At 35.0% G+C, this 27628-nt stretch overlaps 1 protein-coding gene across 2 annotated transcripts in view; it reads left to right on the plus strand.

The window, feature by feature from the left end:
* BMP5 (bone morphogenetic protein 5) overlaps positions 1-27628 on the plus strand; it is a 119189-nt gene that overhangs the window by 50951 nt on the left and 40610 nt on the right. For both annotated transcript variants that reach the window (XM_068557806.1, XM_068557807.1), the window contains exons 2-3: positions 4733-4925; positions 26672-26820. In XM_068557806.1, the coding sequence (XP_068413907.1) occupies positions 4733-4925; positions 26672-26820 (342 nt within the window). The remainder of the gene's footprint in view (positions 1-4732; positions 4926-26671; positions 26821-27628) is intronic.

The following is a 27628-nucleotide window of genomic DNA, read 5'->3' on the forward strand; positions in this document are numbered from 1 at the left end:
TTCTCCACATTTTTGTGTATTGCTGATTAACATTGTTTGAATATACAGTTGACTCTCGAACAACATGGGTGGGACTGCATGGGTGCACTTATATGCAGATTTTTTTCAATAAATATATTGGAAATTTTTTTGGAGATTTGCAGCAATTTGAAAAAACTCAGACATAAACAGCATAACCTAGAAATATCAGGAAAATTAAGAAAAAGTTAGGTATGTCATGAGTGCATAAAATATATGTAGATATACACATAACATACAAAATATGTGTTAATCAACTGTTTATGTTATCAGTAAGGTTATTAGTAGTTAAGTTTTTGTGGGGTCAAAGTTATATGCAGATTTTCTGACTGCACAGGGAGTCAGTTCTCCTGGACCCCATATTGTTCAAGGGTCACCTGTACTAACAACGAACTAGTCTCTAAGTAGGATGTCATTATGTAGGTGGTATGGACATTGAACAAAGATTTACAATGAGCTTTAGAAGACAGACATCTGTTACCACCTAGCTGTCATCACCCAATTTCTTTTTTTTTTTTTTTTTTGGCATAAGTGTATTTTATTTTTTTATTTTTTTTTATCACCCAATTTCTTATTCTTAAGTCAGGGATATTAATATTTGACACCTATCTAGGTAACTGAGATTACCTTGTGAATATTTGTGACCATCATTAGGAGTGCAAGGCTATATAAGTACTACTTTTATTCCATTACTCACTGCAACATGTCCCATGGAATTTACCAGGGCAATTATAATTCAAAGCAGTAGGATATAGGAATTTGAATCACTGGACAAAACTGCACTACAACTTTATTCTGTGTGGTATATTTAATATAAAATTTTATTAAACTCTTTGAAACTCTGCCCCCTTAAGGGGTTAGGTTAAAGAGCCTGGATTAGAAAGCTGAAATTTTATAATAACAGCTGAAATTCTAGCTTTCCACTTTATTACACTAACATCTCACAGGGGATTCCAGAACAGTAGATGACTTTACATAATATGAATTCAATACTCATCTGCATTACGCAGGTGCATGCTTTAGATTGGACCATAACAAACACATGTCAAAGCCCTTATGTCCAAGACAAGACTATAGTTATTTTTGTCTAAATTTCAAATATAAAATTGATTGTTAATGGAAAATTGAATAATGATTGTTATCATTTAGAATTTTGAATATTGACTTTCAGAATAGAGAATATATATTTTTGAATGACTGATGAATGCTTAGATCATAAAGTATGGAACTCCTCAAGCAGAGTCTGGGACAGTGCCACGTAGTCAAACACCGGGAACATTTCTGCAGCAAACCAGTAAGTTAAAGTGAGATAAATAGGGACTTTAAAGTCACCTCAAATCAGTTAATTTCCAGTTCTTCTGCCAAGTGAAGTTGAAGCCAAATTTTCAGTTTTCAGAGCTTTTTGGATTTTGGACTTGTGAATGCAAGATTTCAGATCACTTTTCCTTTTCTTTTTCTTTTTTTAATTGAAGTATAGTTCATTTACAATGTTGTGTTAGTTTCAAGTGTGCAGCAAAATGATTCATACATATATTAATATATATTATATATATATTCTTTTTCATTATAGGTTATTACAAAATATTGAGTATAGTTCCCTGTGCTATACAATAGGTCCTTGTTGTTTACTTATTTTATATACAGTAGCATGTTTCTGTTAATCCCAAACTCCTAAATTATCAGATCTTTATTAAAGCATAAATACTTAGTAAATTAGGACAAAGTAGTAGTCTCTAAGCAGAAGCAGCCTATCCTGGCATTTAAGAATCATAGCTTGGTGGCATGAAATGCTTGGATTCAAATTCTTTGGCAAGGTATTTTTTTTTCTCTACCTCCTCAGTTTCTTCATCTTCAAAATGAGGCTGATAATAGAACCTACCTCATAGGTTGTTATGAAGTGTAATATGTTAATATCAATAAAATGCTTAGAACAGTTCTATTTAAATACTGTTTCATGATGTCATCTACTTTGTTTAAATTAGGATCAGAGAAAAGTTTACAGCGAATTAAATGTAGTTCTTTGTTGGGACTTCCCTTTTGGCGCAGTGGTTAAGAATCTGCCTGCCAATGCAGGGGACATGGGTTTGAGCCCTGCTCCAGGAAGATCTCACGTGCTGCTGAGCAACTAAGCCTGGTTCGCCACAACTACTGAGCCTGCAAGACAAAACTACTGAGCCCGCATGCCACAACTACTGAAGCCTGTGCGCCTAGAGCCTGTGCTCCGCAACGAAGAGTAGCCTCCGCTCGCCACAACTAGAGAAAGCCTGCATGCAGCAACAAAGACCCAACGCAACCAAAAATAAATAAATAAATAAAATTGATTCTTTAAAAAAAAAATGTAGTTTTTCTGTAAATAAGAGTTGTGGCTAGTTTTAATATTCATACGTACATTCTAGTTATTAAAGATCCAGTTTGTAGGTATTTTCTGCCCTTACACTTTGGAGATGGAGACCCGTTCATAGCAGTCTACACTACTGCCAGTTGTAGCTTAGACAGACAAGAGGTTTAAGTTATGTACCAAAATAGGATCTTAAAAATGCAGTCATCCTCCTTATTTAGGGAAAGTTAATTAATGATCTCTCCAGGGGAATGGACTTCTCTTAGGACCAAGATAATGATACTTAAATAAAACAAAACCTCATGAGTCACGGGAGTGGTGTTGGTGTACCCAGGCAGCCCGAGAGCGCCGTTCTCACCAAGTCCGTGGGAGGAAAATGCCTCCAGGTGTAGCTTACATTTTCCTCTTTGCTGGTGTAGGTATCTGAGATGGAGGTGGGGCTGAGCTCCTAGCTCTCTTAAACCATCTCCTACTCCTCTGGAGAAAATAAACCAGAGATTATTTTGGAGGATGAAGGCAAGGAATTGTGGGTTCCTTTGTCATGAACTTCCTCTCAGACATGGAGCCTTGTCTGGCACTAGAATTTAGGAGTCCAGCAGCCTGGGTTCCCAAAAATCACTCCTCGATGATCATGATTGCCTTCTCTCTTCCTTAATCTTGACCTTTCCTCTAGTTAAGGATCCCAAGTTTCATATATTTTTAGCAGTGTTGGTATCATTTCAATTAACCTCCTAAAGATATTTTTTGTGTCTTAATCCAATTTTTGAACATTGTGAATTGTTTATATAACATACATCTTTTATCTTCTTGTAACAACATTTCAGCAATGAAATGTCACTGGATATATTCTAAAAAATTTTTGTAGGTTTGTGAGACACTTGGAACACAATGCTTTGCAGTGATTTTTTTTTTTTGTAATCTGTCCTATATTATCTGAGGTAACTGAGGTTTTGAGAAACCTACCAGCACTGAGAAACTTAATTCCATTAAATGATATTGCATTACTAAAAATGAGCCCTTTTAATAGGTGGTTCCTTAAGAAAGATTTTGGTACCCAGCATGAGACAGGCTATGACCTGGGACCTGGGACCCTTTGCTGCAGTGCGTGCACCTGGACAAATATCTCTCCTCAAGCAATAAAATACAAAGAAACTATAAGGGACTAAATAGAGCTGCGTTCATGAACAGTTGGGGCAAATTATGGACAAGAAGATACAAAAAGGCCAAAAACCCAATTGCCACTTCTGAAGAGCCTGGAGCAAAAGCAGGGTACTGCACATGCCCCCTGCACTCAACACCACGTAAGGGGTGGGCAAACCACTTAAGCCCCGCCTCTGGCCCAACTCCTGGACACACCCCTACCCTCACCCCATATAAGGAACCAGCTCGCCCCAACTTGGGAGCAAGCAAGGGAACCTGTTACTTGTTTTTGCTCCCCCCTGCTATAGCAGGGCCCCCAATAAAGCCTTGCCTGAAATTCTTGTCTGGCCTCTTATCAATTTCTATTGATTAGGAAAGGCCAAGAACACTGGTCAGTAACAAGCATAGACTGTACCCAATAATACATCATTTTACAAAGCTGGATTATGTAATGATATGCCTGACACTGTCCTGAATCCCTCGACACTCCTCAATATTCCCAAGAGGAAAAATTCTCTGACCTCATTTGGTAGGAAGGTTGCTGAAGGCGGAAATATGTTCATCTCTCAATTTTGCATAAGAGCAGAGATCTTTGGGAGACTGGATTCTGCACCACGGGTTGGGGAGGTTGCACTCAATAATCTATAAGAATAAATGAAAATGCATTAAAAAAGGTAGAGCTTTGCATTTGCTAAAAGGAGGAAAAATGTCTCCCGGGAAGACACTTTAGGAACAATCTTTCTTGTGAAAATGCATTTGTTTTGTTTCCTTGACCTCTAAAATTTCATAAACACAGCCCCACTGTGCCAGCAGCTCCTCAGGCCTCCGTCTGACTTTCCTCCCTTGACTGTGCTAAATCTCACCATTGACTTCACCTGGAACTCTGGAGCTTTCTATCACAGAGTGCTAATTCCTGTATGAACCCTTCTCTGTTCTGGTACTTGATACACACTAGTAATAACTTTACAACCTTCACTTTTAAAAACATTTTTGGATAACCTTTCCATTTAGGAGCCAGGAATTTGTATAAAACCACAGAGGTTATATTGCTTTTGAACTAAAGGCTGTTGGTTTGTGGAACTTCCTTCAACTGGAAACACATATGAGTCTGTGGTTTTATGTTTTCCCAGTTTTATAACATCCTGCTTGTTTGTTTTCAAAGTGAAAGAATTTACCATTAATTTCCATACTTTATAAAGGCCTAACTTTTTACTTCTTTTTTTTTTTTTTTTTCAGTTGAAAGAGACAAGGATTTTTCTCACCAGCGAAGGCATTACAAAGAATTCCGGTTTGATCTTACTCAGATTCCTCATGGAGAAGCAGTGACAGCAGCAGAATTCAGGATATATAAGGACCGGAGCAACAGCCGATTTGAAAATGAAACAATTAAGATTAGCATATATCAGATCATCAAGGAATACACAAATAGGTATCAAATTTATATCTGACTTATTATCCTAGCAAATAAATGTTACATTGTAGTAAAATCCATTGATAACCCACTGGTCTATCAAATCATGCTTCTTTGAGTGTAATGGCATCAAGGCAGGTATAGACACATGAAAGATACATGTAACTGATCTGAAACGTGTCTTGTACATTTCACAGCTTTTTCCTACTCCTTACACCAATCTGTGTGCTAGACGGTCTCATGCTACCCTGTATGTGATTTTCAGGCCCTTCACCTCATTTTGTAAATGAGAAAACTCATTTTATTCTGCACATATGAAATTTATAATTAAGATGATTTGAATTACTTGTTGTTTTATAAATTGGAGAAGAGTGGCTTTATTTTTCCCTGGCATAGTGTAAAGTGTGTGTAGTGTTATGTGGATTTTGATGGAAGACATTGTATTTGCAATAGATTCTGACAGTTAACCTGTATGTCTTCTGTCTATAAAATGCTTAATTCAAAATGGTACAAAAATGGACAGAGAATCTGAAATACTAAATGTATGAAAACCTCAGCTGATAATTACTGCAAATGAGCCATCACATATAAGAATTAGAAAGGGACATTAGTGGTGTTTTCAGACCAGTGCAGAAATTGCTTGGGTAACACCTTTTACAAATGATTAACACTTTTGTTGGACAGCTCTTACATTTTTAAAGAAAATTCTTATTGGAATATTATATTGAGGTGAAATTTCTCTTCCATTCATTAAATCTAGATTTTCCCTTTGATGAAATACTATGTCCTTATTTGATGAGATAAATATTTAAAGACAGCTGTCATGAGCCCACTAAGGCCTCTTTCTCTCCTTAATGAATATTTCTAGTTCCTGACCTTTGGATATTTCTTGGTCTTCTAGTGAGTAGGATTTCTCAATGGGTATTCCATGGAACACTAGCCCCTCACAATACTCAGTGAAGAAAAAGAATAAAAAGCTTCTGGGGTGAAATGCATTTGAAAAGTCTACTTGTTAGACCATGTTTTAGGAGATTCACCATGCATATTAGAATAGTAAAGTCTTGCAAAGTCTTTATGGTAAAGAAACCTGTCAATTCAGTTTTTCCTAGTCTTCCTCAAAATTATTCGACTATGGAATCTTTTTCTTTGGGTCTGTAATACTTAATATCCTATGAAACACTGGTTTAGCAGGACACACCTTAATAAATACTGATCTCTGTACACTGTTATTTTAAGAGCACTAATTTCAAGGCAGAAAGATCTCTGTTCTTTTCTCAGCTCTAACATGTACTAGCTATTTGTCTGTGGGTGATTTTTTTGTTTTAAATCTCAATCCTGTGGTTCCATTTATAAAATGAGGATACTAATTTTTTTCTCACAAGGACAGGGCCTGGCATACTACATTATTTTTTTAAATACTAAATAATGGGGGTGACTTTTAAAATTAAATGACTAGATTTGAAAATATTGCTCCAAATACCATCTAATTATATTGCCATAGCTAACAAATATTTTATTTATAATTCTCCTTTTCTGCATCTGTTTCCACACTTGGGCTGGTGAGCTCCTTAAAGAAGGGATAGTGTCTTAAGTGATTTTTTTTTTTTTTTTTTTTTAGCTTCAGCGCTATGAATTTGTTTGATACAGTTTTGAAATTATCATTACCTATGAATGGGATACATCTTCCATGAACATATCCTAAAATACTTGAATTATCTTACCTTTTGACCATTCACAATATATTTTTATGAAAGTTGAATTTGTACTTGGTTATTCAACATACCAAGTATTTTTTACAGGAATTGTTTGTACACCAGGCCCCTATTTATTTATTAATTGTTTGAAACTAAATATAGACATTTACACTGATCACAGTTAAAGGTCCTAACTTTTATTTAGGTCAATTTTTCTATCTGCTCAGGATATTTTTGAATGTCATCCATTGAACTAGCTACCCTTTGAGCTTTCTTTCACTCTATTTTCTAACTATGTTAACTACACTTACATAATTTAAAACATAATAACAATGATGAGAATAAAAGACTAATTTTTAGAAGAGTCCACTGATAATAATATATAGATTTATTTATGAATGAACCCATGCTGATTTTTATTAATAATACATTTGAAATATTTATGACTATTGATGCTTAATCAGATCTCATAATTTTGGGAAATTTCATTTCTTTCTAAAAATGGAACATTTGTCTATCTTGAAACTTTGGTATTTCTCTAATTATAACTGATGTTAAACATATTATTCTCAATGTTTCTACAACTCCATCTGCCTGCTCTTTGAGTATTCTTGGGTATAATTTGGCTAAGAGTTTACTTATTTTAACATGTGTAGTTAATCTACTCTAAGAGCCAGAATTTCACTGATATTTTTCCTAAATCTTTGAAAATGATTTCTAAAATCTAAAGTACATATATCTCTTTGATTGGTGTTGTCTCACTCTACCATTCCAGACTCTAGGGTGGCAGAGATTGGATAGGATTCTACTCAATTTAATGAACATTGTTTTGAAATTTTTAATTCAGTAAATTCAATTCAATATTAATTCAATTCTACCAAGTTCACATTTTTGAACATTTACTATTAAGTATTGTTGCTGAATTATGATTTTTCTCCTGTAGGGTTATGCTATACCTATTGTCTTCTGTGTATTTGTTTTTGGTAATGGGTATGGAATTTTTTTCCCCCAATTATTTGCTTCAATGTCTGAAACATACAAATGTACACACGCATACTGTACATTTCAATTTTATGTATCATTGACCAGGTGGGAGAATCTCTCGCAAAATGCCTTCCTTATCTTTGAAAAAGGCAGTCATCCACTGCCAGTGGTTCATTAATCCACAGTGTAACAAAACGCAACCCTGTGCTGTGCTATTGTCTGTAAATCTAGGATCCTCTTTTTACACTCCACTTTCTCTGCCAAAGAAAGACATTTAAGGGAAAGAAGATATAGAAACAGCACATATGCCTCTTAGTGTATTTCAGGTTTCTGTGTAGGATTTCAAAGCCTTTGTAGAAAATGGTAGTGTATAGTAATAAGAGCAGGGTCTTTGGAATTCCCACATGGGGAAACTGATGTACATCTTGGAGTCTCAGTTTAAAAATCTATAGACAAAAATAAAATCAAAAATAAGTATTTCAGAACAATAAAAATATTTCAAATGATGTGGGAAAGACTGGTGCTTATCACAATGCAAAGACCAGAGTTGATACTTAATAAATATATCAGTTAACAGCTTAATAGGAGCAACTATTTTACTAGGATTTAGAGGGTTGTATACAAAGGGTAATCAAAAATAGGTGGTTACTATAATAACAGTAGCTACCATTTGCTACTGTTTATGTTAAGACAAAGTGAGCAAAATTATGCTAGGTGACTTTCCTTAATAAAAAATTAGCTGATCTGTAATGAAATGAACACCACCCAACTTATGAGCAGTTGGAGCTATCTGTGAACTTGTCCCTGAAAACCCAAGTTTTAGATAAATAGTCAAATTCTCCTTTAAAATACAGTTCAAGGGGCCTCAGACATGAATCCAGGGTGCAGACGCCTGTCAAGCCCAAATGGAGTCCTTGGCACTCTGGGCGGTGCAGGCAATGCAGATGGCCTGGCTCTGACTCTGAGGAGACCAGGCCACCCTGTGCTCCTCAGGCCACTGTCCGGCCCTTCCGGCAACTCTGGACCCCATTGCCGTGCACCAGCCAGCTGGTTCCAGGGATTTGGATGTCCGTGTCTTTCGGGGACCATTACTTCACCTGCCACATGATTGTGGGATCTTGGTTCCCAGGCCAGAGGTCTGGCCTGAGCTCCTGTGGTGGGGGCTCTGAGTCCAAACCGCTGGACTAACAGAAAATCTCAGACCCCAGGGAATATCAATCAGAGTGAGGCCACCCAGAGGTCCTCATCTCAGCACCAAGACCGAGCTCTATCCAACTGCCTGCAAACTCCAGTGCTGGATGTCTCAGACCAAACAACCAGTAAGACAAGAATACAGCACCACCCATTAAAAAAAAGAAAAAAGATCAACAAAAAAATATGTTACAGATGAAGGAGCAAGGCAAAAACCTAAAAGACCAAATAAATGAAGATGAAATAGGTAACCTACCTGAAAAATAATTCAGAGTAATGATAGTAAAGATGATCCAAAGTCTCGGAAACAGAATGGAAAAAACACAAGAAACATTTAACAAGGATCTAGAAGAACTAAAGATCAAACAAACAGTGATGAACAACATAATTACTGAAATTAAAAATACTCTAGAAGGAATCAATAAAGAATAACTGAGGCAGAAGAATGGATAAGTGAGCTGGAAGATAAAATGGTGGAAGTCACTGCCAGGGAGCAGAGTAAAGAAAAAAGAATGAAAAGAATTGAGGACAGACTCAGAGACCTCTGGAACAATATTAAACACACCAACATTTGAATTTTAGGGGTCCTAGAAGAAGAGAAAAAAGAAGAGTCTGAGAACATATTTAAAGAGACTATAGTTGAAAACTTCCCTAACATGGGAAAGGAAATAGTCAATCAAGTCTAGGAAGCACAGAGAGTACCATACAGGATAAATCCAAGGAGAAACACGCCAAACACATACTAATCAAACTATCAAAAATTAAACCCAAAGAAAAAATATTAAAAGCAACAAGGGAAAAACAACAAATAACATACAAGGGAATCCCCATAAGGTTAACAGTTGATCTTTCAACAGAAACTCTGCAAGCCAGAAGGGAGTGGCAGGACATATTTAAAGTGATGAAAAGGAAAAACCTACAACCAAGATTACTCTACCTAGCAAGGATCTCATTCAGATTAGATGGAGAAATTAAAATCTTTACAGATAAGCAAAAGTTAAAAGAATTCAGCACCACCAAATCAGCTTTACAACAAATGCTAAAGGAACTTCTCTATGCAGGAAACACAAGAGAAGGAAAAGACCTACAAAAACAAACCCAAAACATTTAAGAAAATGGGAATAGGAACATACATGTCAATAATTACCTTAAATGTAAATGGATTAAACGCTCCAACCAAAAGACACAGACTGGTTGAATGGATACAAAAACAAGACCCGTATATATGCTGTCTACAAGAGATCCAATTCAGACCTAGGGACACATACAGACTGAAAGTGAGGGGATAGAAAAAGATATTCCATGCTAATGGAAATCAAAAGAAAGCTGGAGTAGCAATTCTCATATCAGACAAAATAGACTTTAAAACAAAGACTATTAAAAAAGAAAAAGAAGGACACTACATAATTATTGAGGGATCAATCCAAGAGGAAGGTATAACAATTGTAAATATTTATGCACCCAAAATAGGAGCACCTCAGTACATAAGGCAAATGCTAACAGCCATAAAAGGGAAATCGACAGTAACACAATAATAGTAGGGGACAATAACACCCCACTTTCATCAATGGACAGGTCATCCAAAATTAAAATAAATAAGGAAACACAAGCTTTAAATGACACATTAGACAAGATGGACTTAATTGATATTTATAGGACATTCCATCCAAAAACAACAGAATACACTTTCTTCTCAAGTGCTCATGGAACATTCACCAGGATAGATCATATCTTGGGTCACAAATCAAGCCTTGGTAAATTTAAGAAAATTGAAATCGTATCAAGTATCTTTACTGACAACAACACTATGAGACTAGGTATCAATTACAGGAAACAAACTGTAAAAAATACAAACACATGGAGGCTAAAAACTATGCTACTAAATAACCAAGAGATCACTGAAGAAATCAAAGTGGAAATCAAAAAATACCCTATATTTTAATAATATTAGAAACAAATGACAATGAAAACACTACAACCCAAAACCTATGGCATGCATCAAAAGCAGTTCTAAGAGGGAAGTTCAGAGCAATACAATCCTACCTCAAGAAACCAGAAAAATCCCAAATAAACAACCTAACCTTACACCTAAAACAATTAGAGAAAGAAGAACAAAAAAACTCCCAACGTTAGCAGAGGGAAAGAAATCATAAAGATCACATCAGAAATAAATGAAAAACGAATGAAGGGATCAGTAGCAAAGATCAATAAAAGTAAAAGCTGGTTCTTTGAGAAGATAAACAAAATTGATAAACTATTAACCAGACTCATCAGGAAAAAAAGGGAGAAGACTGAAGTCAACAGAATTAGAAACGAAAAAGGAGAAGTAATAACTGACACTGCAGAAATACAAAGGATCATAAGAGATTACTACAAGCAACTATATGCCAATAAAATGGACAACCTGGAAGAAATGGACACATTCTTAGAACAGTACAACCTGCCGAGACTGAACCAGGAAGAAATAGAAAATATGAACAAACCAATCACAAGCACTGAAATTGAAACTGTGATTAAAAATCTTCTAACAAACAAAAACCCAGGACCAGGTGGCTTCACAGGCGAATTCTGTCAAACATTAAGAGAAGAGCTAACACCTATCCTTCTCAAACTCTTCCAAAATATAGCAGAGGGAGGAACACTCCCCAAGTCATTCTATGAGGCCACCATCACCCTGATATCAAAACCAGACAAAGATATCACACAAAAAAGAAAACTACAGGCCAATATCTCTGATGAACATAGAAGCAAAAATCCTCAACAAATTACTAGCAAACAGAATCCAACAGCACATTAAAAGGATCATACACCATGATCAAGTGGTATCTACCCCAGCAATGCAAGGATTCTTCAATATATGCAAATCAATCAATGTGATACACCATATTAACAAATTGAAGGAGAAAAACCATATGATCATCTCAACAGATGCAAAAAAAGATTTCTACAAAATTCAACACCTGTTTATGATAAAAACTCTGCAGAATGTGTGCATAGAGGGAACCTACCTCAACATAATAAAGGCCATATATGGCAAACTCACAGCCAACATTGTTCTCACTGGTGAAAAACTGAAACCATTTCCTCTAAGATCAGGAAAACAACACGGGTGCCCACTCTCACCACTATTATTCAACATAGTTTTGGAAGTTTTAGCCACAGCAATCAGAGAAGAAAAAGAAATAAAAAGATCCAAACTGGAAAAGAAGAAGTAAAACTGTCACTGTTTGCCAATGACATGATACTATACATAGAGAATCCTAAAAATGCTACCAGAAAACTACTAGAGCTAATCAATGAATTTGGTAAAGTAGCAGGATACAAAATTAATGCATAGAAATCTCTTCATTCCTATACACTAATGATGAAAATTCTGAAAGTGAAATTAAGGAAACACTCCCATTTACCACTGCAACAAAAAGAATAAAATACCTATGAATAAACCTACCTACGGAGACAAAAGACCTGTATGCAGAAAACTATAAGACACTGATGAAAGAAATTAAAGATGATACAAACAGATGGAGAGATATACCATGTTCTTGGATTGGAAGAATCAACATTGTGAAAATGACTATACTAACCAAAAGCAATCTACAGATTCAATATAATCCCTATCAAACTACCAATGGCATTCTTCACAGAACTAGAACAAAAAATTTCACAATTTGTATGGAAACACAAAAGACCCCGAATAGCCAAAACAATCTTCAGAAAGAAAAATGGAGCTGGAGGAATCAGGTTCCTGGACTTCAGACTATACTACAAAGCTACAGTTTTCAAGACAGTATGGTACTGGCACAAAAACAGAAATATAGATTAATGGAACAGGATAGAAAGCCCAGAGATAAACCCACGCACATATGGTCACCTTATCTTTGATAAAGGAGGCAAGAATATACAGTGGAGAAAAGATAGCCTCTTCAATAAGTGGTGCTGGGAAAACTGGACAGCTACATGCAAAAGAATGAAATTAGAATACTTCCTAACACCATGCACAAAAATAAACTCAAAATGGATTAAAGACCTAAATGTAAGGCCAGACACTGTACAACCCCTAGAGGAAAACATAGGCAGAACACATTATGAAACAAATCACAGCAAGATCCTTTTTGACCCACCTCCTAGAGAAATGGAAGTTAAAAACAAAAATAAACAAATGGGACCTAATGAAACTTAAAAGCTTTTGCACAGCAAAGGAAACCATAAGCAAGACGAAAAGGCAACCCTCAGAATGAGAAAAAAATATTTGCAAACAAAGCAACTGACAAAGGATTAATCTCCAAAGTATACAAGCAGCTCATGCAGCTCAATATCAGAAAAAAAAAAAAACAATGCAATCCAAATATGGGTGGAAGACCTAAATAGACATTTCTCCAAAGAAGACATACAGATTGCCAACAAACACATGAAAGGATGCTCAACATCACTAATCATTTGAGCAATGCAAATCAAAAGCACAATGAGGTATCACCTCACACCAGTCAGAATGGCCATCATCAAAAAATCTACAAACAATAAATGCTGGAGAGGGAGTGGAGAAAAGGGAACCCTCTTGCACTGTTGGTGGGAATGTAAATTGATACAGCCACCGTGGAGAACAGTGTGGAGGGTCCTTAGAAAACTGAAAATAGAACTACCATACGATCCAGCAATCCCACTGCTGGGCATATACCCTGAGAAAACTGTAATTGAAAAAGAGACATGTACAAGAATGTTCAATGCAACACTATTTACAATAGCCAGGACATGGAATCAACCTAACTGTCCAACGACCAATGAATGGATAAAGAAGATGGGGCACGTATATATAATGGATTATTACTCTGCCATACAAAGAAACGATATTGAGTTATTTGTAGTGAGGTGGATGGATCTAGAGTCTGTCATACAGAGTGAAGTAAGTCAGAAAGAGAAAAACAAATACAGTACGTTAACACATATATATGGAATCTAAAAAAAAAAAAAATGGTTCTGATGAACCTACGGGCAGGACAGGAATGAAGACGCAGATGTAGAGAATGTACTTGAGGACACAGGGAAGGGGAAGTGTAAGCTGGGACGAAGTTTGAGAGTAGCATTCACATATATACACTACCAAATGTAAAATAGATAGCTAGCAGGAAGCAACTGCATAGCACAGGGAGATCAGCTCGGTGCTTTGTGACCACCTAGAGGGGTGGGATAAGGAGGGTGTGAGGGAGACACAAGAGGGAGGGGATATGGGGATATACGTATGCACATAGCTGATTCACTTTGTTATACAGGAGAAACTAACAGAACACTATAAAGCAATCATACTCTAATAAAGATGTTAAAAAAAATACAGTTCAAGAGGATGGGAAACTGCTTATCTATGAATTTATTTTACAGAAGTATCAGAGATATAGAAAATTAGAAAAGGATTCACATATAAATGTTTTTCACAGTATTATTGGTTACCATAGCATAGACTGAGAACATTGTAATTTTAAACAGAACAGAAAAAGTTGCACTTTGTTTCATGGAAAATGCAAATGCTATACTTCATAGAGCAAGTAGAAATTGTATTTTAAAAATATATTAGTAACACTGGAAAGTGCTCAGGCTGTAATGTTAACTGAATAAAACAGGAAACAAACTTTATTTACACATAATACACATAATTATGTTAGGATGAATTCATGTGGAAAACAGATTAGAAAGAAGCAGCAAGTGTTCACTGAAAGCTTGCAGGTAATTTTAAATTTTAATTTCCCCCTTTTCTGTACTTTCTAAATTTTTATAGTGAAAATTACTTTTGTAATCAAAACAAGCATAAGCATAGTTGAGCAAGTGAAGATAATGAAACAACAGTATGTTACATGTTTCTTTACCAAATAACAATCCCAACATTTCCAGGTAGAGAGGGGCAAAAATCAAAACTAAACTGAACAAAATAAAGGATTAAAAAAATAAGTTGCTCTTATTTTTTTCTTAAGCTACAAGAGGCATGTTTTTTCCACAGAAAATGAAGATAAATAAATTTTTTTCTTTCCTCTCTTTTATGGAAAATGTTCCTGCCAATTGGGAACCTTGACTTTAATTCTCTGAACTGAGGAGGAATGGATTAAAGATACTTCATTTATATATCATGTGATCACAGTAAAATGGAAACAATTTCAATTTGAGAAACCCATTTTAATATCCAATTATTATTTGTTGAGTATTGATTATTTGTGTTTTCATATATTTATCAAATCAAGAACTAAAATGGATATATGAAAAGAAACTTGTACCTCTAGACATTTTCAAGCCTAAGGTCACCTCTTAAAACTTGTCTTCAAACTTGTGGATTTTATCTATGTACTGTTTCTTTTTTTTTAAAGTTTTATTGAACTATATTTGATTTACAATGTTGTGTTAGTTTCAGGTATAATGCAAAGTGGTTCAGTTATACATACATGTATATAAATATACATATTTTTCTTCTACATTCTCTTCCATTATAGTTATTACAAGATATTGACTACAGTTCCCTGTACTATACAATAGGTCCTTGTTGGTTATCTATTTTATAGATAGAGAACTTTTTATAACGACAGAGAGAGAAAGAGAGGTAGAGAGAGAGAGGGCACTTAGAAGAAATATTCCTAAGCATTAAAATGTTTAAATGCATAAAGAATTAAATAGTAAGAACAATGCCAGTAGTCCTACTACTAAGAAGAGCAGTCAGCACTTGCCCATTTAATGGGCACTCACCATATGTCTGGCACTGTACTAAGTGCTTTTCTTGAATTAATTTTTTTCACAGTATATACATTTATATATTCCCAAAAGAAAATATGCTGTGTAGAATTCAACCTTTTCCTAATGTTCTGCTATGAATATCAATTTCTGTGCTCCACTGCGAAAATATTTTAAGCCAGCCTGCTCGCTGCCATTTGCCATCTTCCCTGCTTGGATATATTTAGTTGAGCTGTCATCATTCAAGCCCACAGTCAGTTTCACACTGACATCTTCTCCCCCCTCCTGCTTCTCTAAGATTTTTGATTCTTCTGTGGATGTACTTCAGGATACACATTGACAATTTCAATTTCCACCCAGGGAGATTTTGTGAGCTTTTGAGAGCAGCATAACTAACACTCGGAAGGTCAGTGCCGACTGCTCTAAGTATATAGGACAGCAGACAAGCATGGCTTGTGTTTCTGCAGTGTGCAGGGATCAAGCTCTAGTTCAAGTTCTCAGCCGAGGGGATTCAACACCCAGGAGACATGTAGCAATGTCTGGAGGCATTTTTGGTTGTCCCAGTTGGCGAGGGTGGAGGGATGAAGGGCTCCTGGCACCCAGTGAGTAGGAATGCTGGGGTAGTGGAAGATGCTGCTAAACCTTCTGCCATGAACAGGACACACCCCTACCCAATAAAGAATGATCTGGTCCAAATTTTCCCTAATGCTGAGGTTGAGAAATATTGCTCTAGTTGTAGATTTAAGTTACAAACCTAAATTATGGGAATAATTCATGCCATGGAGTCAATTTTTCCCTATTTCATATTTGGGGTCATAAGAGTCATAATATGGAAGAGATCTTAGGAACCTGGACTAGGTGTATCACTCATTCATTAGAGGGCATTAAAAGTGGTTGGACTATGTATGTAATAGTCTCACTTCTTTGCTTCTTGTTGAGTGAGGGACTCTCCCGTGTGTGCGTGTGTGTGTGTGTGTGTGTGTGTGTGTGTGTGTGTATTCAGTAGCCCATGTTTAGATCTCTCTGCAAGGGAAAAATATGGAATGATGTAGTGCCAGGAAACCTGCTAACATTATCAGTATCTTGGCAATTTAAAAAATTCCACAGAGGGAAAAGTTATTGAATTTTCATAGTGGGAATTCAACTTGTTTTCCCATTTTTTGCCATTCAATTCCATCTAATATTACTATTTTACCAGCTTGCATATGTGCCTTTTAAATGTAAATACAGCATTGAATTAGATATTCTGAAAATTGGTGTTCTGTGAGATTTACAGAAGCTTGTTATTTCACATTTGTTTTGGGAGAAAAAATAATTGCCATTTGAAAATATCAATCAGCTAACAAAGTCAAATTCTAACACTTTTAAACCTGAAATTGCACATGAGAGAAGATTTTGACATTATAAACCCCAGAGAATATCATTGATTAATTTGCATCAGTTGTTAACGTGCTCTGTTTTAGAGCTGTATGTCAGGTTTCTCAGATGGTGTGGTGTATTTATGTCAGATACCCAGAGAAAGATGTATGCTTTCTTCTTCGGTGGCCGTCATTACATTTCTACTAGGCATGATAAGCTATTCAGAGACAAAAGGAGATGGAAGGAGGTGAAAACGTCCTAATAGTAGAAAGTTTGGGAAAAGTGTAGATATCTCTGTGCTCTGTAAGGATCATGCCTCATGGAAATAGAAAAGTATTTTAACTTTTGCTCTGAAATGTATCTGTGTATCTTCCAGACAATTTCCCAAAGCTTTTCTTGGCAAGATTTAGAGCTTCTTGGTTAGACAGTAGAATGTTTATGCTCCTGGTTAACTGTTTCTTCTCTCTCTCTCTTCCTCTTTCTCTCTCTCTCTTCCTCTTTCTCTCTCTCTCTCTCTAATGTACATATATACACACATATGCATGCATATATATAATTGAAACTGTAACAATCTAAAGAATATTTCTCTTTCATTATCTCTTGTTGAGTACATAAATAATTTTACTTCCTTTTTGATATGATTTCAACTTCATTTTTTGCCTCTAATGGAATTTAGGGACAAAAGTTCATTATGGGTTATATGTATCAATAAATGTTACTAAATTTAAATAAAATGAATGAATCTCTATATCTAAAATTTATAAGTGCAGGTTATTAAAGAAATTTGACAGTAGTGATTGCATAAATCATTTCTGACCCTAATTTTGTCATGAAGCATAAGATATGCAGCTTATTATATACATACTTACATGCCATAAATGTGTTTTGGTAAGAAAACAGCAATTATAGCAATTTGTATAATATTTTTATTTGTGTAGCTTTTTTTATCACTGCAAGGGATTTATGAGGTAGATTTTATTTTAATCTTCATTTAAAGAATAAACAAAAGCTCAGAAAGATGACTTAAAGGGCATAATTATTTTTTCTACTACTAAGCAAAGCAAGTCATTGTTGAAATTTAGCAGATACCAATTCCACCTATAATTACAATTCTTTACTTTATAAAAGTAGACTTATAATGAGACTCCTCAGAGGAGCCATGAGTCCTACACTTTCTGCTCAAGTAATAAGATACCAATGAGAACTGTTTGTTAACCATACTTAGAAACAAGCAAAAGGATTTATTTGCCACAAGCCTATGAAACAATACCTTTGATAAAATAGATTTTGGCAAAAGATGAATGGGGGTTCCATCCAAGGACTCATCTGATGTATATTAGTTTACCCAATTCCCCCTGCTGAGAAGTGATTTCATCTATAAAGAAATTTTCACAATACACGTGAACTCCAAGGACAGTGTCATAGAGAAGTAACCAAGCACAAGCTTATTTTGGAAGATTTTCTGTGTTGTCCACTCACATTTCTTATTATGTTGAAATAGTATAAGATGTTCTATCTTTTAAATATGGATTCAAATGTGTCCTATAAATATTTGATGCTTCTTGTGTTTACTAAAAATCCCTCCATTTGACTCGCTTTGTTCCTACTATTCCACATTACTTCTCTTCTCCATATCTTAGTGAAGTTCATGTTATAAAACTTTGCTTTAAATACATCACTTTCTTATCTTTTATTCACCCCTCAACCTACTGCAGTTTGATTCCCATAACTCCACTCTATTGATTATCCACCAACGTTCTCCTTGCTACCAAATCTTCTAGACACTTTTTTGTTCTTCCCATTCTTCTCAGTTTTTGATATTGCTGACCACCTCCTATTTAATATGTGAAATATGTAATCTGTGAAAACTAGGGGAGTGTATTAGTTTCCTAGAGCTGCTGTAACAAATTACCACAAACTTGGATGGCTTAATACAACAGAAATTTATTCTCTCACACTTCTGGGGATTAGAAGTCCAAAATCAAAGCTTTGTTAAGACAATACTCCTTCCAAAACCTCTAGGGGAAGATTATTTTTGGCCTCTTCCAGCTTCTGGTAGCTCCAAATATTCCTTGGCTTGGGTCAACATAAGTTCCATCTCTGCCTTTGTCCTCATACTGCTGTCTTCCTTCTGTGTCCCTTCTCCTCTTCTTATAAGGGCAGCAGTCATACTGGATTAAGGCCCATGCTAATGACCTCATCTTAACTTGATTACATGGTCACTCCTTGGCTCCATGTCTGCCATCCTGTTTTAGGCTGGTGGCTCAGCTCAACCTTTCAGTATTCCAATCCAAAAACCAATTATCTTTCAGTGTAAAGAGGGCAGTTAAAGGATGGTTTGGGACTAAAAAGGGAGCTATAGTGATATAAGGGAAAGTGTTCTGAAAATGGAATATAGAAACCTGGGTTCTGGTCTCCCAACTGGGTGAGTGACCATGGGAAATAATTTGATTTCTCTTTAAGTTTTCTCATCAATCAAATAACAGTTTGGTTACATAATTTATATCCCACTTAATTCTAGTATTCAGTGATTTATTTTGTTCACTTTCAGAGGTAGACTCCCAGGCTAGCTGATTTCACATCAGACATAACTGGTTATAATTTGTATTTGGGGCTTATAATGAGAATACTTCATTAATTCCATTATTCAGCTATGTAGAAAGTAGAAGGAGTTAACATTTCAAGCATCCAAAACCACATGCATAGTATGCTACTAGGCATGCTTGTGTACCAGATTATAAGAAGGATCATGAAGAAGAATATGATACGATTGTATAAAAATATTTGGTTTACTCAAGTTAAAGATCAAAGAAATTAGAGGAGGAAAATGAATATTTATATAATTGGATGTGTTTATAGACATAGATATATAATGAATATAATAGTAGCAGTTAAATAGTAAAAAGATACAATCATTTATTAATATAATTATTTTTACATATTTTAATCATGTTATATAAAATTTCATTAATGTAGTCATATTCCTTGTTTCACTTTGAAAATATATATGTAGAGACTTTTTTCAGACTTTTCACATGCATGTTTGACATCATCACTATAGCCATATTTTGAATCATATATCACGATATTACAAAGTTCATCATCTTCACATTCATCTATGTTGTTATAAAAGTAGCAATTTTTGAGTCTGTGTATAATGCTGTCATCAGAAATATTATGTTACCAAAAGCACTAATTCACACATTTTTTTGTTGTTGGTAGTTCGTTTCTAAGTATTTTTTATTGAAGCATAATTGACATATAAATTTATATTAGTTTCAGGTATACAATATAATGATCCAATATCTGCATATGTTGTAAAATGATCACTGCAGTTAACTTCTGTCACCATACCTAGTTAGAAATTTTCTTTCTTGTAATTAGAACTTTAAAGACCTACTCTCTCAGCAGCTTTCAAAATATGTAATACAGTATTATTAATTACAGACATTTACCATGCTGTACATTACAGCCCCATGACTTACTTGTTTTATAACTGGAAGTTTACACCTCTGGACCTATTTCACCCATTTCTTTCACTCCCACCCCCTGCCTCTGGTAACCACTAATCTGTTCTCTGTATCTATGAGCTTGGGCTTTTGTTTGTTTGTTGTTTTGTTTTGTTTTAGATTCCACATATAAGTGCTAGTGTTTGTCTTTCTCCATCTGACTTATTTCAATTATTATAATGCCCTCAAGGTCCATTCATGTCACAAATGACAAGATTTCATTCTTTTTTATGGCAGAATAATATTCCATTGTGTGTGTGTGTGTGTGTGTATGCCACATTTTCTGTACCCATTCATCTGTTGATGGACACTTAGGTTGTCTCCATATCTTGGTTTTGTAAATAATATTGCAATGAACATAGGGATGTGTGTATTTTTTTTTAGTTAGTGTTTTCATTTTCTTCAATAAATAACCAGAATTACTGGTCCAAATGATAGTTGTTGTTTTTTTTTTTCAATTTTTTGAGGAGCCTCCATACTGTTTTCTGTAGTGACTGCACCAACTTACCTTCCCACCGACAGTGCACAAGTGTTCCTTTTCCTCTACATCCTCACCAACACCTGTTATTTCTTGTCTTTTTAATACATAATAGATATTCTAACAGGTATGAAGTTATATCTCATTGCGGTTTTGATTTGTATTTCCCTGATGATTAGTGATGTTCAGCATCTTTTCATGTACTTGTCCATCTGTATGTCTTCTGCTAATTTTTAAATAGTTTTTTTTTTTTTTTGCTATTGAGTTGTATAAGTTCTTTATATATTTTGGATATTAACTCTTTATCAGATATATGATTTGCAAATATTTTCTTCCATTCCAGAGGTTGCCTTTTCATTTTGTTGATGGTTTCCTTTGCTGTGCAAAAGCTTTTTAATTTGATGTTGCCCCACTTGTTTATTTTTGCTTTTGTCACTTTTGCTTTTGGTGTCAGAGCCAAAAAAAAAAAATCATTGCAAAGACCAATATCAAGGAGTTACTGACTATGTTTTCTTCTAGGAGTTTTATGGTTTCAGGTTTTACATTCAAGTCTTTAATTCATTTTAAGTTAAGGTTGTGTATGGTGTAAGATAGCAGTCCTGTTTCATTCTTTTGCATATGGCTGTCCAGTTTTCCCAACACTTTATTGAAGAGACTGTCTTTCCACATTTTATATTCTTGGTTCTTTCATTGTAAATTAACCCATATACGTGGGTTTATTTCTTGGCTCTTTATACTGCTCCATTGATCCATGTGTCTGTTTCTGTGCCAATATCAAATTGTTTTGATTAGTATAACTTTGTAAGTGTGATGCCTCTAGTTTTGTTCTTCTTTCTCCAGATTGCTGTGGTTATTCGGGGTCTTTGTGGTTCTGTACAAACTTTAGGATTGTATGTTCTATTTCTGGGAAAAATGTCTGACAAACTAGGTAAAGATTCAACTATAATTTCCTCTCTTCCAGATAGATCTTCAGATTATATTACATTTGGTCTTCACAAAATCTCTTAAGGCAGTGATTATCATATTATCTTTTAGGCATGGGAAAACAGAGGCTGAGGAATTCCTTTATTGTTTAAGCTCTGTCTGCTCCCCAAATTCTAGTTTATTTTATTACAATACACTTTATTTCTTCCAGTGTCATAGTCTTAGATATGTAAGACTATTTTCAGATGAGTGGTAAGAATGATGATAACACAAATTTTGCTGAATTTGGCTACTGCTGCTCAGTCTTTAGTGAAGTTCCTACCCTTTTGGTATTTTGAGGCTCCCAAGGCATGTATACAAAACCTTTTCCTCTCTCGGTAAAATAAAAAGCACCCTTGCAAAGCAGTATCTTCAACCCCACCAATTTCCCATGAAAACACATGTTTAAACCTCTGGTCATGATTGAAGTAGGATATGCTCACATGTATTTGTATTGAACTCTAACTGTATCTACATATCTACATATTATTTTTCACCTGTGATTAATTATATTCAGTATATCTATATATTTCATATCCAATAAATCTGTGTGATGCAAATCCTTTATCTGTTCAATATGACTCTGTATTTAACAACTGCATGATAGCTTCATTAAACTGTATGAGAAATTATTATGCTGATCTATATCATACTCAAGACAAAGGTTCAAATTCTACCTGAAAAAGAAAAATACAAATTTTCATCATTATGAGTTATTTTGATCAATATAAATTGACTTTCATGTATTAGTTTTTCAAAACATTTCACTGTGGATAATAGCTATAATATCTATAAACACAGAATGTTCACATCCAGGATTATTCTTGCCTTAAAAAAAAATTTTAAAATAGTATTATGGGTTGAACCATGTTCCCCTCTGTCCCCTATCCATATATTGAAGTCCTGGCCTCCAGTATCACAGAATGTGATCTTATTTGGAAACAGAGTCTTTAATGAGGTAACTCAATTAAAATGAGGGTGAGTCTTAATCCAATATGACTGGTGTCCTTATAAAAATGTAAAATTTGGATGCAGTGATGTACATATAGGGAAGGTGATATGAAGTTGCAGGGAGGAAACAGCCATCTACAAGCCAACGAGATTCTTCCGTCACAGCCCTCAAAAGAACCAACCCTGCCAACACCTTGAGTTTGGACATCCAGCCTCCAGAACTGTGAGACAATAAATTTCTACTGTTTCAGCCACTCAGGCTCCGGTACTTTGTTATGGCAGCCTTAGGATACTAACACAGTAACATTCTGAAATGCTTGCATACATCCATGTAGGTGGACTTTATTTCCTTTACTAGAATGCAGATTTTAATTTTAGTTTCATTACTGTAATTGTACATAATATAAAATAATTATATTATGGATTTATTTCTGCTACAAATGAATATATTTTTCTACATATATATTTTCTTTGTACTGCATTCCTTTTAAATGCATTAATATTTTAAATTTTCTTTTATTAGAAGTTGTAAGAATTTCTTAAAAAAAAGGTAAAAGTGATAAGGCAAGGCAACTTTAACAAGTTTATTTTATACTGCTTATAGGATATATTTAGTATATTCTATTTCCAGGGAGATAAGTGCTCTTCTTTAGTGGAATAATTTTATACTTCCAAAGAAATCACGTCTCGATTTCTACAGAATGGATAGGAATTTATTTTTAAGATGCTGTTATGAAAGTTGCTACATGAGTGAAAATTACAAAATTATTACCATTGTGCTTATTAAAAATGGACTTGAGGACTTCCCTGGTGGCACAGTGGTTAAGAATCCACCTGCCAATGCAGGGGACATGGGTTCAATCCCTGGTCCGGGAAAATTCCACATACTATGGAGTAACTAAGCCCGTGAGCCACAACTACTGAGCCTGCGCTCTAGAGCTCATGAGCCATAAACCCACGTGCCAAAACTACTGAAGCCTGTGTGCCCGAGGGCCCACGTGCCGCAACTACTGAGCCTGTGTGCTGCAACTACTGAAGCCCGCGTGCCTAGAGCCTGTGCTCCGCAACAAGAGAAGCCACTGAAATGAGAAGCCCACGCACCTCAACGAAGAGTAGACCCTGTTCGTCCCAACTAGAGAAAGCCCGCACGCAGCAAAAAAAAACCCAACACAGCCAAAAAATAAATTTAAAAAATAAATAAATAAATAAACAGACTTGACTCTCCTAAAGCATATTCTCTTGTCTGTAGGTAATGCAGAAGAGCTCTTTACACAAAAGGAAAGAGGATAAATTAAAGAATAGAAGTTAACAGTCAAAAATAAAATAGTTTGGCTCAAGAATAGGAATCCATGAAGCTTATGAAGACAACTGATCATTCATAACTTTTCAGAGGTGAACTAGAAATATATGGATTTTTTCAAATCATACTATTGGCCTAGGTTTACCTTCCAATGAATTAGATTTGCATCACTGAAATTCAGGTATTTAGGGTTTGCTTGGGTCTGTTGGCTGATGCTTTTTCTAAATATATTCATTAAAACTGAAACTATTTTCCTCATAGACATGCTTAACAGTGTTGAGACTTGAATATGAATAGTTAGAGAATTTTTTTTTTCTGGAAAAGTAGCACAATTTAAAAATAATAGAAAATACACCTAAATAACTACATAAAGATATTTGTTAACTGGTTGAAATTGCTCTCAGAATTTACCTCTTTGTTCTTTTCTGTTTTTCAAATGTTTATCTATATCACACCAAGGAATGGCATTTTATACTTTGCACAGTTTATTAGAACATCTTTACCATATTTCAAATGAAAGCAGGCTTTGAAAGCAGGGTAACACTTGTGTATTTTCCAAGCTACAAGGTGAATCCTTCTTCTGTTTAAGAAGCTAATAACGTGATTAAGTTACTTCCAAGATTACAGTCTCAAAGACATTTTTAAAATATTTCAAAAATTTAAGAATAATCCATATTTTCTTAGATTCTGTTTATTTGGTAGGTTTTCCAATTTTGGAGGAAGAGGGAGAATTTGATTTACCTTCCATCACACTGTGAAAATAATGGGTCCTTAAAATTCAAGGGGGAATGAATTAATCTTTTCATTGAATTGTAGTACATGCCTGTCGTATGTCTGCAGTGACTCAAACTGATTCCTGTATTGGGTGTGAAAAAGTGTCTGTAACCCTTCTTTGGTAATCACTATGATTAAAATTGTGAAGGAGAATTAAAGCTGCATATTTTGGTGTATGGTAGCTGGACAATATAATTGATCATAAAACATTAATTTTAAGTTCTCTAGGTTAATGGAAGAATAGTATAAATCAAGTTTAAGTAAAGAAATGGAGAGGTACCTTCTAAAATATTGACTGAGATTCTTTACTTCTGTTATAGTTCAGTTTTCAATTATAGATTTTTTTCTAAGAAAATAATAAATATGCATGATTTGATTTTATTCAAAATTAGTTTTTTACATTTTGTAAGCCACCTTTAAGGTGACTTCTAAGATACAGATAGATGGAAAATAAAGTGGAATAGTATTTAACATAGCTTATTATGACATAGCTCTGATCTTCCTCATATGAATAATATGCTGTCAGATTCAGCACAGTCATAAAGTGCATAATAGTGTATTTCTATTCTACTTTGATGGAGTTCCATTGTTTTTACCATCAACCTATCTGAGCCTTAATTTCATCAATATAAAAATCTATTGTAAAGATTAAATGTAACATAGAGAACAGACCTGTGGTTGCCAAGGGAGAGGAGTGTGTGGGGGGAATGGATTGGGAGTTTGGGATTAGCAGATGCAAACTATTATATATAGAATGGATAAACAACAAAGTCCTACTGCATAGCACAGGGAACTATATTCAGTATCCTGTGATAAACCATAAAGGAAAAGAATATGAAAAAGGATGTGTATACATATATGTATAACTGAATCATGTTGCTGTACAGCAGAAATTAACACAACACTGTAAATCAACTATACTTCAATAAAACAAGTTAAAATAAAGATTAAACATCAAAAAGATGTAGCACTTAGCTCAGAAGCTGCCTGTAGTAAGGATATAATAAATAAAATAATTCATTATAGTTTGACAAATACTCATACATTTGTAAATTTAATACTAAAGTTAAGATTGATAAATGTCAATAACAGTAACACTGTGGAGATTATCCTAAAACATACAAGTTTATATGCATAGGTGCTACTGTGCCCAGGGGACTTGTGTGCAAAGAAAGTGTTAAAGTGAGTCAGGGAAGAGCCATAGCTCAATCTACGGGATTTCTCCCTTAATCCAATGGTATACTTGGTGACCCTCTCTTGGTCTCTGGGATCCATAAAATAATTAATTATATAATAAAAATAGAAAATGAAATAAAAATGAAAAATATATGTAATAAAAATGGAAAAAAGTATAATGAAAGAGGGAAACAAAAGGAAAACTCCCTCTAAAACAGAGGCTTGCATCACAGCCTGCCTGCCCTCCATCTCCTTGGAGAATCCACATCCATGCAGACTGGAGCAGCTACTTTCACTTCTGTCTCTTTTCACTTTAACCCTTGCTTGTGTACTTGCCAATGTACTGCTACTTATAGGTAATGGTTTGGGAAAATACTGATTATCAGGGACCAAACCAAGACCACTAAGTCCCTTTGTAAAGGAAACTTGACAGTGAAGAGCAGGCAAATGGAAATTGCTGTCAGATATTCCTAATCTGCACCAGGTTTGGGCTGGGATTCCAGCAATAAAAGGTTCTGTATCTTATTACTCATCACTTGAGTCCTTTGTTCCTCTTATTCTTTAATGAACTCCTGTTATTGTAAGAGTGCTTTTGTAGTGTTTTCACTTAAGTGTAGGAAATGATGATCTTCATTCAAACCTGTAACTCTTTTTTGCTGTTGTTCTCTTTCTTCTTTTAGGGATGCGGATCTGTTCTTGTTAGACACAAGAAAGGCCCAAGCTCTAGATGTGGGTTGGCTTGTCTTTGATATCACTGTGACCAGCAATCATTGGGTGATTAATCCACAGAACAATTTGGGCTTACAACTCTGTGCAGAAACAGGAGATGGTAAGCACTGAATTTCATAAATTTGGGGGAGTTCTGGTTTGGACACATTGAGAGTTACAGCTTTTTGTGGGATTTAACCAATGTATATTTTATACACACAATGTGCAAAGTGGTGCATTCTGTAAGATAGGGCAATATATTGATTAGTTAATTTACTTATAAACACATTACCAAACACACGTTTATTGTCAGGCTCTGCAGTGGGTGTGGGGGGTAAAGAATTAAGTTCTGTTCCTGCTCTTGCAGTTTTTAGCCTTGTGTTGAAGACCTGTATGCAAACAAGTAGAACTACTGTGATATAACAATACCAAAAGAAATCGATGTATAAAATGCTATGGATCTATGTCTTGATTTTGTGGTGGTTACACAACTATATAATCTGTAAAAATGTATAGAACTGTACACTAAAGAAGAATGGATATTACCATATTCAAAGTATATCTCAAAAACCTGACTTATAAAAAGAAATATATATCAAAACAGATGATAGGGAAACAGACAAAGGACCTACCATAATGCAGAGGAGGATGGGAATGGAACAAAAGAGTCATAAAAAACTGCAAAAAATGATACTGAGTTAGGTCTTAACATATTGTAATATTTGGTCAAAGACAACAGCTCCAGAATCACTTCTGGGAGAGATCTGTTGACTAAAAAAAAAAAAAAAAACAAAGCACAACCTAAAAGTTGAGAGTTATGTTTTACTTGGTGGACAAAACTGGGGACTTAAGCCCAGGACACAGCCTCTCAGATAACTCTAAGGGACAGCTCCAAAGAGGTGGAGGAGGAGCCAGGATATACAGGAGTT

This window comes from Eschrichtius robustus, chromosome 12, assembly GCF_028021215.1.
Source record: "Eschrichtius robustus isolate mEscRob2 chromosome 12, mEscRob2.pri, whole genome shotgun sequence".
In the NCBI taxonomy this organism is placed as follows: Eukaryota; Metazoa; Chordata; class Mammalia; order Artiodactyla; family Eschrichtiidae; genus Eschrichtius; species Eschrichtius robustus.